Raw genomic sequence first — 14,577 nt, 5'->3', positions numbered from 1 at the left:
AAAGCTAATCACTCCCATGCACACGTCCCTTTCCCTCTCTCTTCCCCCACCTCTGCCGCCTCTGCATTCTCTCTCTCTTTCTCTCTCTATTATACACACACCAACCCATTGGGAATGCCAACATTTTAAATCATTTTTTCTCTTAAAGAATAAAATTGCTACTACTAGCTACTACTACTAAACTTGTCCTATACATACTTACATTGTTTGAAACTTGAAAGAGTAATTCTACTTAGATTTCTAAGAGTAAATTGTTAAAAATGTATTTAAATTAGCAAATTATTGACAACAATATTTTTTTTAATTATTTATGAAAATATATTTTCAAAGTATTTTGTAATATGACAATAATTTGTAGTTGACAAACTAATTGTGTATTTGATTCGAAATTTTGTGAGAATATTTGTATAAATATTTAAAAAATTGTATGCAAAAAATGAAACCAAAATTTAATCTATAATTTTTTATTTTTTAAAAATATTTTTGGTTATTAATAAAAAAAATACAAAAAGATTCCATTATTTATGAAATCACAAAATTTAAAGGATAAAAAATTCTAAATTTTTAATTATTCTTGCAAAAAATCTTGTTAAAAGTCTTATTATCTCTAAAACTCTTTAAGAATATATATCTAATGATTGAATATTTTTATTATGTTTTAAAATAGTTTGAGAATAATTTTGTTATTAAAAGTTCAAAAGATATTTTTATTAACAATTTGATCATTTAAAAATATTTTTTGTGGATTACTCTATTTCAATTAGTCTAAAACTGGTTCATTTTATTTAAAAATTAATTTTTAAATTTAAGTCTTATTATAGAGTTTTTAAAAATTTAAATAAAAAATATTATATATTCTCGTACGTATTATAGACCGATCTAAGCTGAATTGATGTAACATACACATTATGCTAATAATATATTAATATCTTTTTATTTAGACTCTCTTTATAGGTTGTAGTAATTGTATATTAGTACTTTCTACAGAGAGTTGAGCTATAAAAACTAAAAAGGAATACTTGCATTGTAGACTAGAATAGACTACAATGGTGAGAATGTTGTGCCTAATATACTAGATGCAGGAATTGGAAGATTAAATTTGATGAGTGGCAATAAAGTAAAATTGTTATAGGCGTTGACCTAAAGGGACAACAATTTCTTGTTTTGACTTATTCATTGTTGTTATATTGGTGTATGCTGTAATTATCTTTTAATTTAATTTGCTGATGTAGGAAACAAGAAATAGATCAAAGCAAGACACTTCTTTTTCCCTATAAATTTTTTTGGGGACAAGTTATTTACTTCGAGGGAGTTTTAATTTTGTTATAAAACCACTTCTTTCACGACTCTTTAAGCAGAAGTCTGAATTTTTGTATAAGTTTTTTTCTTTTATTTTTATTTATTTTAGGTTAGATTGTTTTTAGAATCAACAAAAATTGAACTCCAAATTTTTAAGTTATAAAAGTTTTGATATTATGTTAATTTTTTTTTTAAATTAAAATTAATAAAAAGTATTAATTAAGAGTAAAATATCATTTTTATTCCCAACATTTAGGATAAATTTAAAGTTTTTTTTAATGTTTAAATAATTTTATTATTAAATTTTAATATTTTAAAATTGTTTTAATATTATCCTACCATTAGAAATCTATTAAGTGAGTAGACGGTGGGACAAAATTAAAAAAATTTTAAAATATTATAAATTTAAATAGGATAAAAATATTGAGGAGACAAAAATGATACATTACTCTTAGAAAAAATACCAAATAAAATAAAATAAAATAAAATTTTAATGGATTAAACTACATTACAAATTCAAGAATTTTACTCATCACGGAATATTTATAAAATGACTAGCAGATAAACTTTCGAAAAAAGAAAAAAAAAGTGCATGATACATATATAATAAAGTATAAATTATACCTTTTATCTTTAATGTATTGAACTTTTTAATATTTAATTTAAATAAACTTTATTTTTTACTTTAAAATAAATTTTAATTTTATTCTTTAATAATATCAATTTTTTTATGATACATAGTCATTTAATTATTTTTTAATCATATTTAAGTAAATTATTCTTAATTACATTATTTTTATTATAAATAAATTTATTTTTTTCGATTTTATTTTTTAATATTTTTACTCATCATAAAATATTAAAATATTCGTAGGATGGCTAATAAATAAACTTGTAAAAAAGATAGCATAGTACATATATAATAAAATATAAATTATACTTTTTTGTCTCTAATTTATCAAACATCTTTAATATTTAATTTAATTAAATTTTATTTTTAATTTTAAAATAAATTTTAATTTCATCTTTTAATAATATCAATTAAGAAATGAGAATTATGTTATTCAATTAAGAAAAATTATTTGGAGTCAACACTCTTTAATCAATATTGTAATCAATATTCATCACTTAAAATTGAATATTAAAGAAAATTAAAATATAAAAATGATAAAAACACTCAAAGTTCAAGCAAAAAGTTATTTAAAAGTCAAATAAAATAAAATCAATTTAGAATATAAAATTTAATATTTAAGTTTTAGTAGCTAAGGTAACTAGAAATGACAGCAGGTGACCGGTGATGGCTGGCGGTGGAAACAATTATAGTATTATGAAAAAGAACAAGAAAAAAAAATTAAATAAAGATCCTAATGAATGATTTTTTTTTTTTTTTGTGTTAGCTAAAATTGGGTGATTATTGTTGTTGGTTCTCTAGCGCAGTAGCGCTACTTTTCAATTAAAATTTGATAAATTGATGGATGCATATGTTTTTTGTTTCTTAGCGTTTATATATGTTTATAGTTAATTTTGCCATAAATATTTTATTTATTTTAAATTTGTTTTTATTATTATTTAAATATATTTAATTTTGTCTTTAATATTTTTATGTCATAATATTATTTTTTAAAGTTTAAATTAATATGAGAAGACACATAAATAATTATATCTATAATATATTTTTTAAATAAGAGTTTTTTTATTTATTTAAATTTTTATATAGACCTTTTTAATTATATATTTTTTTATTGAAAGATAATAAAAATTGAATTCTAAAACTTTTCGATCATCATAAAAATTTTAATTGATAAAAAGAGACACATAATAATATATTAAAATATTCAATAAAAAAATGCAATTATGACAAATAAAATATTAAGAATAAAATTAAAATTAAAGGTAAATATACTTATTCCAATAAAAGAGATCTGAACTCGTCGATAGCAATAATAGGTTGAATTTTGAGAAAACTTTGTCGACAAGATTAGTAGTTTAATACCGGATAAGTCATAAACTTTCTTAATAAAGAGTCATTCCACTTACTTCTTTATATTTGGGATTAGGTAATTTTCGGCTAACCTTTAGTATAAAAAGAACTGACTTCTGACAAGTGAAATTATTAAGATATAATAAGTTTTGAGTAGTACTACTTTGTTTTACCAACATGGAGCCGAGTAAGGTAATAGATACTCTTAATTTTTATTCAAGATTTTGAGTTTGAATTTTAAAAATAAAAATATGTACTATATAAGAATATAAGATCAATGTTTTTGGTTCATTTTCAATGGATCATTTTTTACTTATATGCAACTCTTATTTTTAAAAATACTCTGCTAACTCATGATTGAATAGTTTGAATGGTGTAGATTTATCGAAAAGCTAACATGGTGGCAGATGACCTTATTATAAACAAGGAATATATTTAAACTTTGCGGTATATTATTGTCTATTTTAATGTTCCTATCAAGATTATTTATATAAACCACAACAAATATATTTGAATTATCTACTTGGCATTGATACTTTGAATTTGTATCCATAAAAATATATTTAAAATATTTAAAAAAATAATAAAAATATTTATTTTTTATAAGTGACAAATTTTTATATTTAACAAACTACTTATACATTTAATTTAAAATTTTATAGAAACATTTGGATAGTTATTTAAAAAGTATATATAATAAAGGATAAAGATTTGATCGTTAAATTTTTTTTCTTTTTTTAAAAGTATTCTTAACCGTTGACAAAAAAAATTGCAAAATAAATTAGTGTAAAATTATTAAATTTTAAAGATAAAAATATTTCATTCTTTTTATCATATTTACAAAAATTTGTATCAAAATTTAATTTTTAAAATAATTTTTGAGAATATATATTTAATGTTCAATATATTTGTCATATTTTTAAATAATTTAAAAGTATATTTTACGATAACAAAATTTAAGATATTTTTATTAATATCAAAATAATTCGAATGCAATTTTAGTGGTTTATTCTTTATTCAGTGATGATTAGAGATGGATTTCTTTTTCACACCTCACAACACAGTTTTCTTCTTTGTCTCAAGGATTTTTTTTCCTATTATAAAATAAAAAAACTTTGTTTTTCAAAAAAATATTAAAACTTTATATCCCATAATCTAACTTTTTTTTGGGTGGGGATAAGTTCAATTCATCGTTTCCCCAACGAACTTCAAATTTCTAAATTTTTCTCAGTGTTGGAGAACACTATTCTTACTACACTATTGTTGTCTTTATGCATGTGATATATACAATTGAACAAATAATAATTTGAACATATGATTTTATTGTGTTTTTTTTATGAGTTTTCAAGGATTTGTATTCTTTAAAAATCTCACATGTAAAAAAGTCATATGTATTGTGTGTCTAGTATTTAACTTTCTAATTTTTCTTCTTATCCAAATTAAATTAAACTATATTTTTTTAAAATAAAAAATTTTGATCATAGTATATATATATTTTTTCCAAATTAAAAGCAAAGAAGCGATTGTAAAGCTTAGGAATTTGAAGTTAGACAAAAACGACAAATCTTATATATTTTATAAAGTTAGCCAGAAATACAGCCAACTTGTTCACCACAAAAAAAAATTTTGATTCTGGAATATAAAAAAAATTCCTTGTCTTGACTCTAGCCGGTATTTTTCAAAAGAAAAAAAAATTGATTTAAAAAAAAGTTCTAATATTAAAGAATAATTTAGATTATAAAATTATTTATAAATAATATTACATGACTAATAAAATTTATTATTTTAGTTAATATTTTGTTAATATTTTATATCATAAATTTTAAATTGTAAATTTAAATTCTAGTATATAGTATAAAAATAAAATATTAACTAATATTAATAAAATCTATTAGTCCATCATATTTTTTATACGATAATATTAGAAAAAAAAGCCTAAATTTATTTTATTTAATATTTATTAATTTTAAAAATAATTATAATATTTTTAACTAACTTTTTTTATATGAAACCTCTCCGTTTTCTATAATATATTTGAGTGATGTGAATCCATATTATTAAGGTATAAGATGAGGTTTGAAACTTTGAATAGTAATAATTTGGGGTTAGAAGAAAAAGCACATAGACACAAGAGTGAAGACCAAAAATGGAGAGTAAAGAAGCACTTTTTGTAGGTACATTCTATCCTTTATTACTTAAGTGGCATCTCTCTCTCTTAACACTATATACAACACAGTAATAATAATAATAAGTAGTGAAGAATCATCATCATTCATGAAGATAGAGAGAGGATCAGATCCATAGGAAGTTTATCTGTCTCATCTCCCTCTCTTCTCCTCACTCACTCACTCACTCATCACTGATCAGTCAATCCCATCAATCAAATCAGAGAAAGCAAAGCAAGAAAGAAGAATCAAAATAATTAACATTATGTCCGCTTCATCCACAAGTTCCTTTTCACCGGACCAGCAACAACAACTCTCTTCTAACACCGACCAGCTTTGTTATGTCCATTGTAACTTCTGTGACACTGTCCTCGCTGTATGTATTATCATCATCACCACCATCCACCATAATATAATCCCTTTTCTTTTTCAGCTTCAATTCACCCTTCCTTTTTGTTTAGGTGAGTGTTCCTTGCACCAGTTTGTTCAAAACTGTCACTGTGAGATGTGGCCATTGCACCAACCTTCTCAGTGTCAACATGCGTGGCCTTCTTCTTCCTTCTTCCAATCAGCTTCACCTTCCTCACTCTTTCTTCACTCCTCAAAACCTTTTGGTAATCACCTACCTACCTCTCTAGGGCTTTTAAATCAAATCAATTTGGGTTACTTGACTGATTATCTCACTCGTCTATTTAATAAGTATCAAAACTCGAATTTTACTTTATGCATGCAACAATTTATTGACTCGCAAAAAATTCTGAAATGAAACTCCAATTTATAATAGATTAGTCCTTACCTACCTGTCGGATTAAAAAATACAATTCGCAACTAAAAAACTTTTTAGGGCTTTCATTTTTAGAATTTGTTGCTAGTATTTTGTTCTTCTTTAATTTTCTGTATGTCAAGTTCAGTTCTCTTATTTATATATATATGCATGATGATAAGATAGTTTAATTTAATTTTTCAGGAGGAGATTCGAAATGCACCATCATCAAACATGATGATGAATCATCATCAGCTTCCAAACCCAAATGATTTGATGATGAGCAACATTAGAGGAGGATCAATAGATCAAGAAACTCCAAAGCCTACTCCACCAGCTGCTAGACGTGAGAATTTTCTCTTTCATTCTCTCCCCCTTTTTTAAAAAAATTAATAATAATAATAATAATAATAATGATAATAATAATTCACCTACACTTATAATCCCAATTTTTTAATTTCAATGTTTTTTCTTAATTCCTGAGGAGTGTGCGGTGTGATCAGAGATTCTTCTGATGATACCACCAAATATAAAAAAAGGCAAAGAAAAGAAAAGAAAAGAAAAAAAAAACACTTTTTTAAGCTCAGATCAGTGATATAGCTATAGTGGCCCTATAATATTAGTGTTGCTATTATTTGACCAATAAAGTGAGAAAACAAAAGTTGTTTTCCCTATCAAATACTCACTTGTCAATCTCAAAAGTTATTCAAAGGTTTCTATGAATTACTACATACAATTGCCTAAAGAAAGATCAATAATTTTTACGTACCTAGCACAACCACATTTTTCTCATGCTTATTCATTTTTTCTTTCTTTCTCTCTCTTACTCTCTCTTTTTCCCTTCTTTTCTTGTGCATAATGTTTAAAGTTACCACCAGAAAAAGCACACTTTTGTGTTTCAATTTGATTTGATTTGATTGTTTAAACATTGGACTTCCAAAATTTTCAAACTTAGGCTACTTTTTATATATCTCTCACTTTTCACAATGAAATTGAAATCCTAAAGGGCTTATGAAAGTAATACCTTTTTTTCCTTTTTTTTTTACCCTTTGAAGGTACTGGAATTAATTAGGGTTTTGTTAAGGATATTTTTAACATTTTAAAATGAAATTCATTTTTTAGTGCATTTAAAGTATTGAAAATTAAAATATTAACTAGTAATTTACTTTATCAAAACCTAATTATTAAAGGAATCAAAGCTTGTATATATAAACTTAATGAAAAAAATTGTGGTCTGTTAATTTTTTTTTTTTTACTTTTAAATGTATGTCTCCTTTGATGAATACATTGAGTGAGACAGAATTCTCCCCCCGGAAATATAGTGCTGAATCCATAGAGAGAGTGTGATTGTTAAGAGAGATACTATACTATAATAATGATGAGGTAATGATATAGAAAGATCAAAAAGAGAGAGAGAGAGAAGGTATTTTATTTTAGGGCCAAAAAGGGTGAGCAATGTGATTTTTAATGTTGGTGTCTGTTTGCCTGTGGCAATGTTGTCCATTGTGTGTTTCCATTGTCCAGCTCCAGAGAAGAGACAGAGAGTTCCATCTGCCTACAACCGCTTCATCAAGTAAGTTTAATTCATTTCATGTTATTATTAGTTACTACTAATTATAAATTAATGATTTGTTACCATTATTATGTTGGTATATATAATTTTACTAATTTATAATTTAAAGATTTTTAGTTACATCTACAAATTTTAAATATTTTAATTAGGTTTTATAAATTTTTATTTTTTAAAAAAAAATACAATAATTATAAAATATTTACTATTAAAATTTTCTACAGTTTATCTTATATCAAACATAAAAACAAAAACTTAAAAAATGTGTATTATTTTTTAATAAAAAAACAATTAGTAAGAACTTATTAGTTGAACTTTTTTATTAAAGACTCAGTTATAAATTTTAAATTATTAAAATACAATGTGATAAAATTATAAAGTCTCATGGAATAATTAAGCAAAAAATAAAATGTTTTTGATGATATTAAATGTATTAATTATTTTCTTAATAAAAAGTTTTTTCTTTTTTATCTTTAGCAAAGAATATTTATTAGAAAAATCCTATATTAAATACTGGTTATTGTTTTGAATCTTTTTCTTATTTATGTTGCTAATTAAATATATGCATGAAATTATTATTCAAATTGCATGATCTTGATTCTTGACACATCATTTGAATTTTAGGGATGAGATCCAACGTATCAAGGCTGGGAATCCTGATATAAGTCATAGAGAAGCCTTCAGTGCTGCTGCAAAGAATGTGAGATCCAAGGAGAATCTTAAATCTTACTCTCTTAGGGGACTTTTTTTTCCCATTTTAGATTATTCCCAATGCTTGCGACTTAAATTTTTTTTTAAAAAAAATTAATTAAACACATATATGACATATCTCTAAATACATCACTTTGTTCCTTATTTTTTTTTTCAAAAAGATTTTTCTAATTTATTTATGTGTGGGGTCCATATTTTTTCCTTTGTTTCAGTGGGCCCATTTTCCACACATTCATTTCGGACTTATGCCTGATCATCAACCCGTGAAGAAAGCTAATGTTCGCCAGGTACTTTGAAAGCCCTAGATACTGTATGTTAGTATATGTATGGATATATACCCCTTCTTTTTCAGAAAAAAATATTTTTATTTTTATTTTTTCGAAAAATCCTCCTAGCACTCCTTTGATGTAGTCATCGAAGTTCTTGGTCGGCCCAACACCGCCATCCTTCAGCATGACCATCAGGTGTGCGAGTTCGAGAGAAATCGTGACATAAAAGCGAAAACAGTGACTACTAATTTATAATGACAGTTTTTTTTAGTTGACGAGAGATGACAAATTATTGTAATGTATGTTATGGAAACATTTGTTATAATCAAAATTTTTTTTATTAAATTTAAGTATTTAAAATAAAAATGGATAGACAAATATATGCAAATGAGTCTTCTCTCATTTCTAGGGTTTTTAACTTTAAAATTTGTGTTTGAGTGTAGGAAGCTGAGGACGTGCTTATGAAAGATGGGTTTTTCTCACCAGCAAATGTAGGTGTCTCTCCCTACTAGAGGAAAATAAAAGTGATTAATATATTAGGGTTTTGAATGTGTTACTCTCTTGTCCTTAAGTAATATAATGTTGTACTAAGACTTTGTCTTATGCATATTAATGTTGTGCACTTTATTTTGTGTTAGTACTTCTTAGTGTTAAAAGTTGTTAGCAGTTATATCTTTTCAAATCATCATGACTAGTTGAAGAGGGTTATATCTGACCAAATTAAAGCCTAGGAGTTAGATTAGTTCATCTGAAAATTACTACTATTATTATAATGGTATATTTTCTGTTGAACTGGTCCCCTCATGAATTAATGGCTTATTAATTCGTAATGTAGAAAGTTTACACTATATATTTCCAAGGTTTTTCTTTTTACTGTTTTCTCTAACTAAAGAAAGTAACTTCCTAAGAAAGGTTAATATCTTTCACTAAATTCTACTCCAAATTGTTTTTCAAACAGTAAATGGTTACTAAAGTTTGAAAAGTAACAAAATGCTTGAAAAATTATATTTAAATTTTAATGTATTCATATTAGACAATTAACAATAATTGAACTCTTAATATATTAGCTAGAATTTTTTAACCTCCTTATATTTAATAATTTAATAATTTAATTTAGACACACTGCTGGCTATCATTAAATAAAATAATTTTTCTAGATAGATATTCAAATATACATGAAAATAAGTGAGCTATTTTGTAAATATGACAACACATATTGTATATTATTTTGACAGTACATTCTAATTTTATAAATCTAGATACAATAATATATAATCTATAGAGATATGGAGATGTTTGGTGTCTAATTTTTTTTTTACTAAAATACATACCCTATATCAAATATAATTTGTAGAAAATATTTTTTATATATTATTTCTAAAACTTGAACCAATTATTAAAGATCTCTAATTTAGAGTTGAAAAATCTACCATGTTAATTAATTTCATATTTAATTATAATTACATAATTTAATTTGTAAAAAATAAATTATTTAGTGCCTATTAATTAGTACATTAAGATATTTTAAATATCTTAAAGGTTTCGTAGTTAACATTAAGAAGTATATAACTAAATGAGTACGTACTAGGTTTTGTTTGTCCTTTATACTAGCATTTATCTATTTTTTAGTACTACCACCATTAAAATATTCTCACAATAATATGTAATAATGAACGAGTCTTAATAGATAATATATATATATATATATATATATATATATATATATATATATATATATATGAGGACATTTATTGATTGAATAAGAAAAATAACTATTTTTTATCATTAAAAATATTTATCTCAACAAAAAGAATAATGAAAAATGACAAAACAAAATCTTAATGTAAATTGTCCTTTAATTAATTTTATTTATTTTTATTCAAAAAAAATATTTTGTAGGTAGTCAGACAGTTTTCTTTTTATAATCAATTTTGCCAACACTCAAATACTTAATGATAAAAAATAGTAATTTGACGTACATATGGTGTTGATTTAAAGGAGGATTATATAAAACAGAAGAATCGTTTTTCCTACCCTATATAAAAATTAAAGGATACTAGTACTTATGCATTTTATGTCCATGCATGTGTGTGTGGAGTTGATTAGCTTGTTGTGTTTGTTTTTTTCACTACAAAAAAAAAAGGCCTATGGCCACGGTAAAAAACCGTGACCATAGTTAGTAAAAAGGGTGACCATAGATCTATGGTCACGGTTTTGGACTTATGGTCACGGTTTTTTACCGTGGTCTATTCTCTCGTGGCCATAGGTCTATGGTCACGGTTTTTTGAGTTATGGTCACGGTTTTTATGGTCACGGTTTCAATTTTCAAAATCTGATATTTTAGGCCACGTTTTTTTACCGTGACCATAGGTTAATCTATGGTCACGGTAAAAAACCGTGACCATAGCCTTATCTATGGTCACAATTTTCACCGTGACCATAGCCTCTATGGTCACCCCTCCTTAAAACCGTGACCATAGATAAGGCTATGGTCACGGTTTTCACGGTGGCCATAGCCTCTATGGTCACCCTTCATTTAAAACCGTGACCATAGCCTATATAGTCACGGCTTGTCCCGTGGCCATAGCCTCTATGGTCACCCACCCCACCTAAAACCGTGACCATAGCCCTATCTATGGTCACGGTTTTTCACCGGGGCCATAGCCTCTATGGTCACCCCTCCTTAAAACCGGACCATAACCTACTTTATTTTATGAGATTTAGTTTTTTAAAGCATAATAATCACATCCCAAATTTATGATAATCACAAAATAAATCTAAAATGAGAAACTCAAAAATCTAAATCATAAAAATTTATATTATAAACTGAATATGTTTTTAGTCCAAACAACACAATAAAAATACAGTGTAATTTATTCATTACATGTAAAATACATACACATCAAATATATATATATATATGAGACCCATCTCATCTCATATTACTATGGAAATATTTTCTTCATATCATCCCCACTGTGTTCAGCACTTTGTTTAGCACACATCGCTCAGCTACAATGCTTTCCTATAAGCACTCTGCAGAATCATTTAGTGTTAGCATTGCTAGAAACGAAATCTAAAGCAACATTTTAAATTTAGCTTTTCACCAAAGAGGGGATAGAAGTTACACTGTTCAGAACCAACTTATTAGTCAGAAATGAAATTTTGAAGAAAATGAACTATTTCTTCAAAGAGTGCTATGTAAACAGTTTTGACAAACTATATATAACTATACAAAAAGTAAATGAGATGTCTGTTTCAAACTTGTTAGCCGTTCCATTAAACATCTTCAAAACTAGTTGTTTTCGTGAAAGTTCAAAAAATATACTAATACATATAATCTAACATTCATAACAGATAATAAAAAAAGGAGATTATGCTAAATATAAAACATAGTCTTAATCTAAGTGTTTGTTGATCCTATCTTTCATATCTTTCTAGCCATGGATCAGGTATATCATTATCGTATAATGTATGAAAGGAAGGCAAGGGAAGAATGAAAATACCTTCAAGCGTTCCCTTTGCCCATGTATTGATGAAAGGGTGGTTTCCCCAAGTGCAGTAGAATTCTACAGCTCAAGCTTTGAGTTTCGAACCGATTGCATAGCTTGTGCCGCCTCGTCAAAGATCCTCAAAACATGGCTGGAATCCCCATTCTGCCACATCAAATTAATTGATAAAAGGTTAGAAAAAATTATAACTTACAAGTCTATACAAAAATTTAACAATCAAAGATGATAATTTTAAAAAGAAAGCTCAGCTCAAAGGTTCAAGTGTTTCTAGAACTTTTATGTTTTGGTTGAACTAATCAATGTACTCACTAGCTAATGTTATTTTGTTTCAAGACAATTTTAGCTAAAAAGATCTTGTTTGACTTATGTATGTTTTTGCATATTATATACATGTAAACTTGCTTATTATCATTGTTAATATATTAGTTAATTTAAAAAATAATTTAGTAAATTATGTATGTAATTTGTAATAAAAAAAAGTTGTTATAAAATAATTAATTTGCTTTCGTAACTAAAGAAAAATATGTTACAAAATCATGTTACATTTTGTAACAAAATTTTTTGATAGGAAAAAAATTGACTGTCACGAAAAATACCTTCAAGATCAAAAATTGTTATCACTTTTGTAACGGCTTCTGATTTTTTGTATCAAAAAAAATTGTTACAAAATATGGTTTTGAATTGTAACAGTTTCATTTTTCGTTACAAAAACTTTTTGTAACGGGACTTACTGCAATGGACCCTTTTTTTGTTACAAAAAACTTTTGTTTCAAAATTTTGACGTTTTGTAACAATATTTTTTGTTACAAATGCGCCTTTTTCTTGTAGTGGAGTGAAAACCATTTATCAGAAAAAGCATTTCAGCAAGTTATTGCCCTATAAATAAGTGTTTAATTTCAGATGATAATGCATTGTGCAACATCATAGTGGATTACTGTACCATATAAAAAGAGAGGGCATTCAATTGTCTTGTCCTGTTCAGTATGATAACCCTTGTAAACGACTTTTGCTCTACCAAAATCTGTCAAATTAAAATGAAGTATCACGAGACAAACTAACATTTTGCAAGGCAGTTTTCCTAGGATAATTAATATGAGTAGCTACAAGGCACTTGTCTCTAACATGCACTCTCTAATCATCATTACATTTAATTTTATTCATTCAAAACTTAAGGCTATATGGCCACTTTAAGTTGTAAATTTAATTTAATTTCTTTCTAATTTAATTTAACTCACCTATATCAAAATTCTCTCTGCTTCTGCAGCTGCTTTTGGGTTAAGTATAGGCCCAGTACTGGAGCTAGCACACTATGTAGAATAAATGGACCTAGAAGAAGAAGAGCAGTAAATCAAAAAGTGAGGAAGCTGGAAAACTTTTGCATCAAATTGTGTAATTGTGTACTAATGATTTAAATTGAAGGCAATAATTTCAACAAAATCAATAATAAAATAGCTAAATGATAACAAAATCAATAACTCTTGTCTTATTGTCAAAATTGGACCACCAAATTTTCAAACTCATAACTTAAATCCAAAACCACTGTTAAGTGACTAAAGTATTCAGACTTTGACGAATCTGATATTAATTGTAGAACTCCATTTTATTGTAGGATCTAAGATGTGATAAGTATGCAATGAACAAGAAGTAAAATAGTAAAAAGTTAGCAACCTGCCTTAAGACTACAGAGGTTGGTAATGTCAGTGAGGTGAGTCAAGGAGAAAATGGCGGAAGGAAGTTCTTCCAGAGAGACCCTTTCTTGAAGACACAGCGCGCGAGCTCGAGAAAGACAGGTATGAACGGCGGCGCCCAAGAATTCCGGCGGCGACGACAACCCCCTTTCTCTCGCTCAATCGTGTTCTGTCTCATCACTCCTCTTCCTCGCGTACAGTGGCAGTATCATCGACCAAGGTTTGGTGGAGACACCCAAAACGGCGGTGAAACGCGGCGGCTATGAAAGCTCGGTGACGGTGGTAGGGCGCGGCGTAGGCGGCGGGACAGCTCCATCGCGACCTCTGTCTCCCTCTCATGCGTCGTCCTCCTTCGCGTCAGGTTCTCTCTCGACTCCTCCACTGCGAGCCTCTCCCTTCTCGTGCAACGATGGCAACGGCGATGGCGGTGAAGTCTCAACCGGCGCCATTCCTTCCTCCTCCCTCTCTTCCTTTCTCCCTCATCCCCTTCAAGCTTCCCCTGTTTCTCGTTTCTTCCCCTTTCTTTTTTTCTGTATATGTGTATTCGTAGGTTTAGGGCACAATGGGGAAATTTAGGGATGTCAGGGTTTTTATTAGAAATTTTAGGATTAGAGAAAAA

The 14,577-nt window shown here is 26.9% G+C and overlaps 1 protein-coding gene across 1 annotated transcript; it reads left to right on the top strand.

The window, feature by feature from the left end:
* The first annotated feature begins 5,710 nt into the window (after positions 1-5,710).
* Positions 5,711-9,425, top strand: LOC130962221 (axial regulator YABBY 1-like). Its single transcript, XM_057888367.1, has 7 exons — positions 5,711-5,821; positions 5,907-6,059; positions 6,413-6,554; positions 7,733-7,781; positions 8,403-8,478; positions 8,702-8,776; positions 9,202-9,425. Exons 1-7 carry the CDS (start codon positions 5,711-5,713, stop codon positions 9,268-9,270), a joined length of 675 nt encoding a protein of 224 aa, XP_057744350.1. The 3' UTR covers positions 9,271-9,425.
* Positions 9,426-14,577: the final 5,152 nt, after the last annotated feature.

Source organism: Arachis stenosperma, chromosome 2 (genome assembly GCF_014773155.1).
Source record: "Arachis stenosperma cultivar V10309 chromosome 2, arast.V10309.gnm1.PFL2, whole genome shotgun sequence".
NCBI lineage: Eukaryota > Viridiplantae > Streptophyta > Magnoliopsida > Fabales > Fabaceae > Arachis > Arachis stenosperma.
The sequence above is the reverse complement of the archived record's forward strand: the minus strand, read 5'-3'. Positions and strand labels throughout refer to the sequence as shown.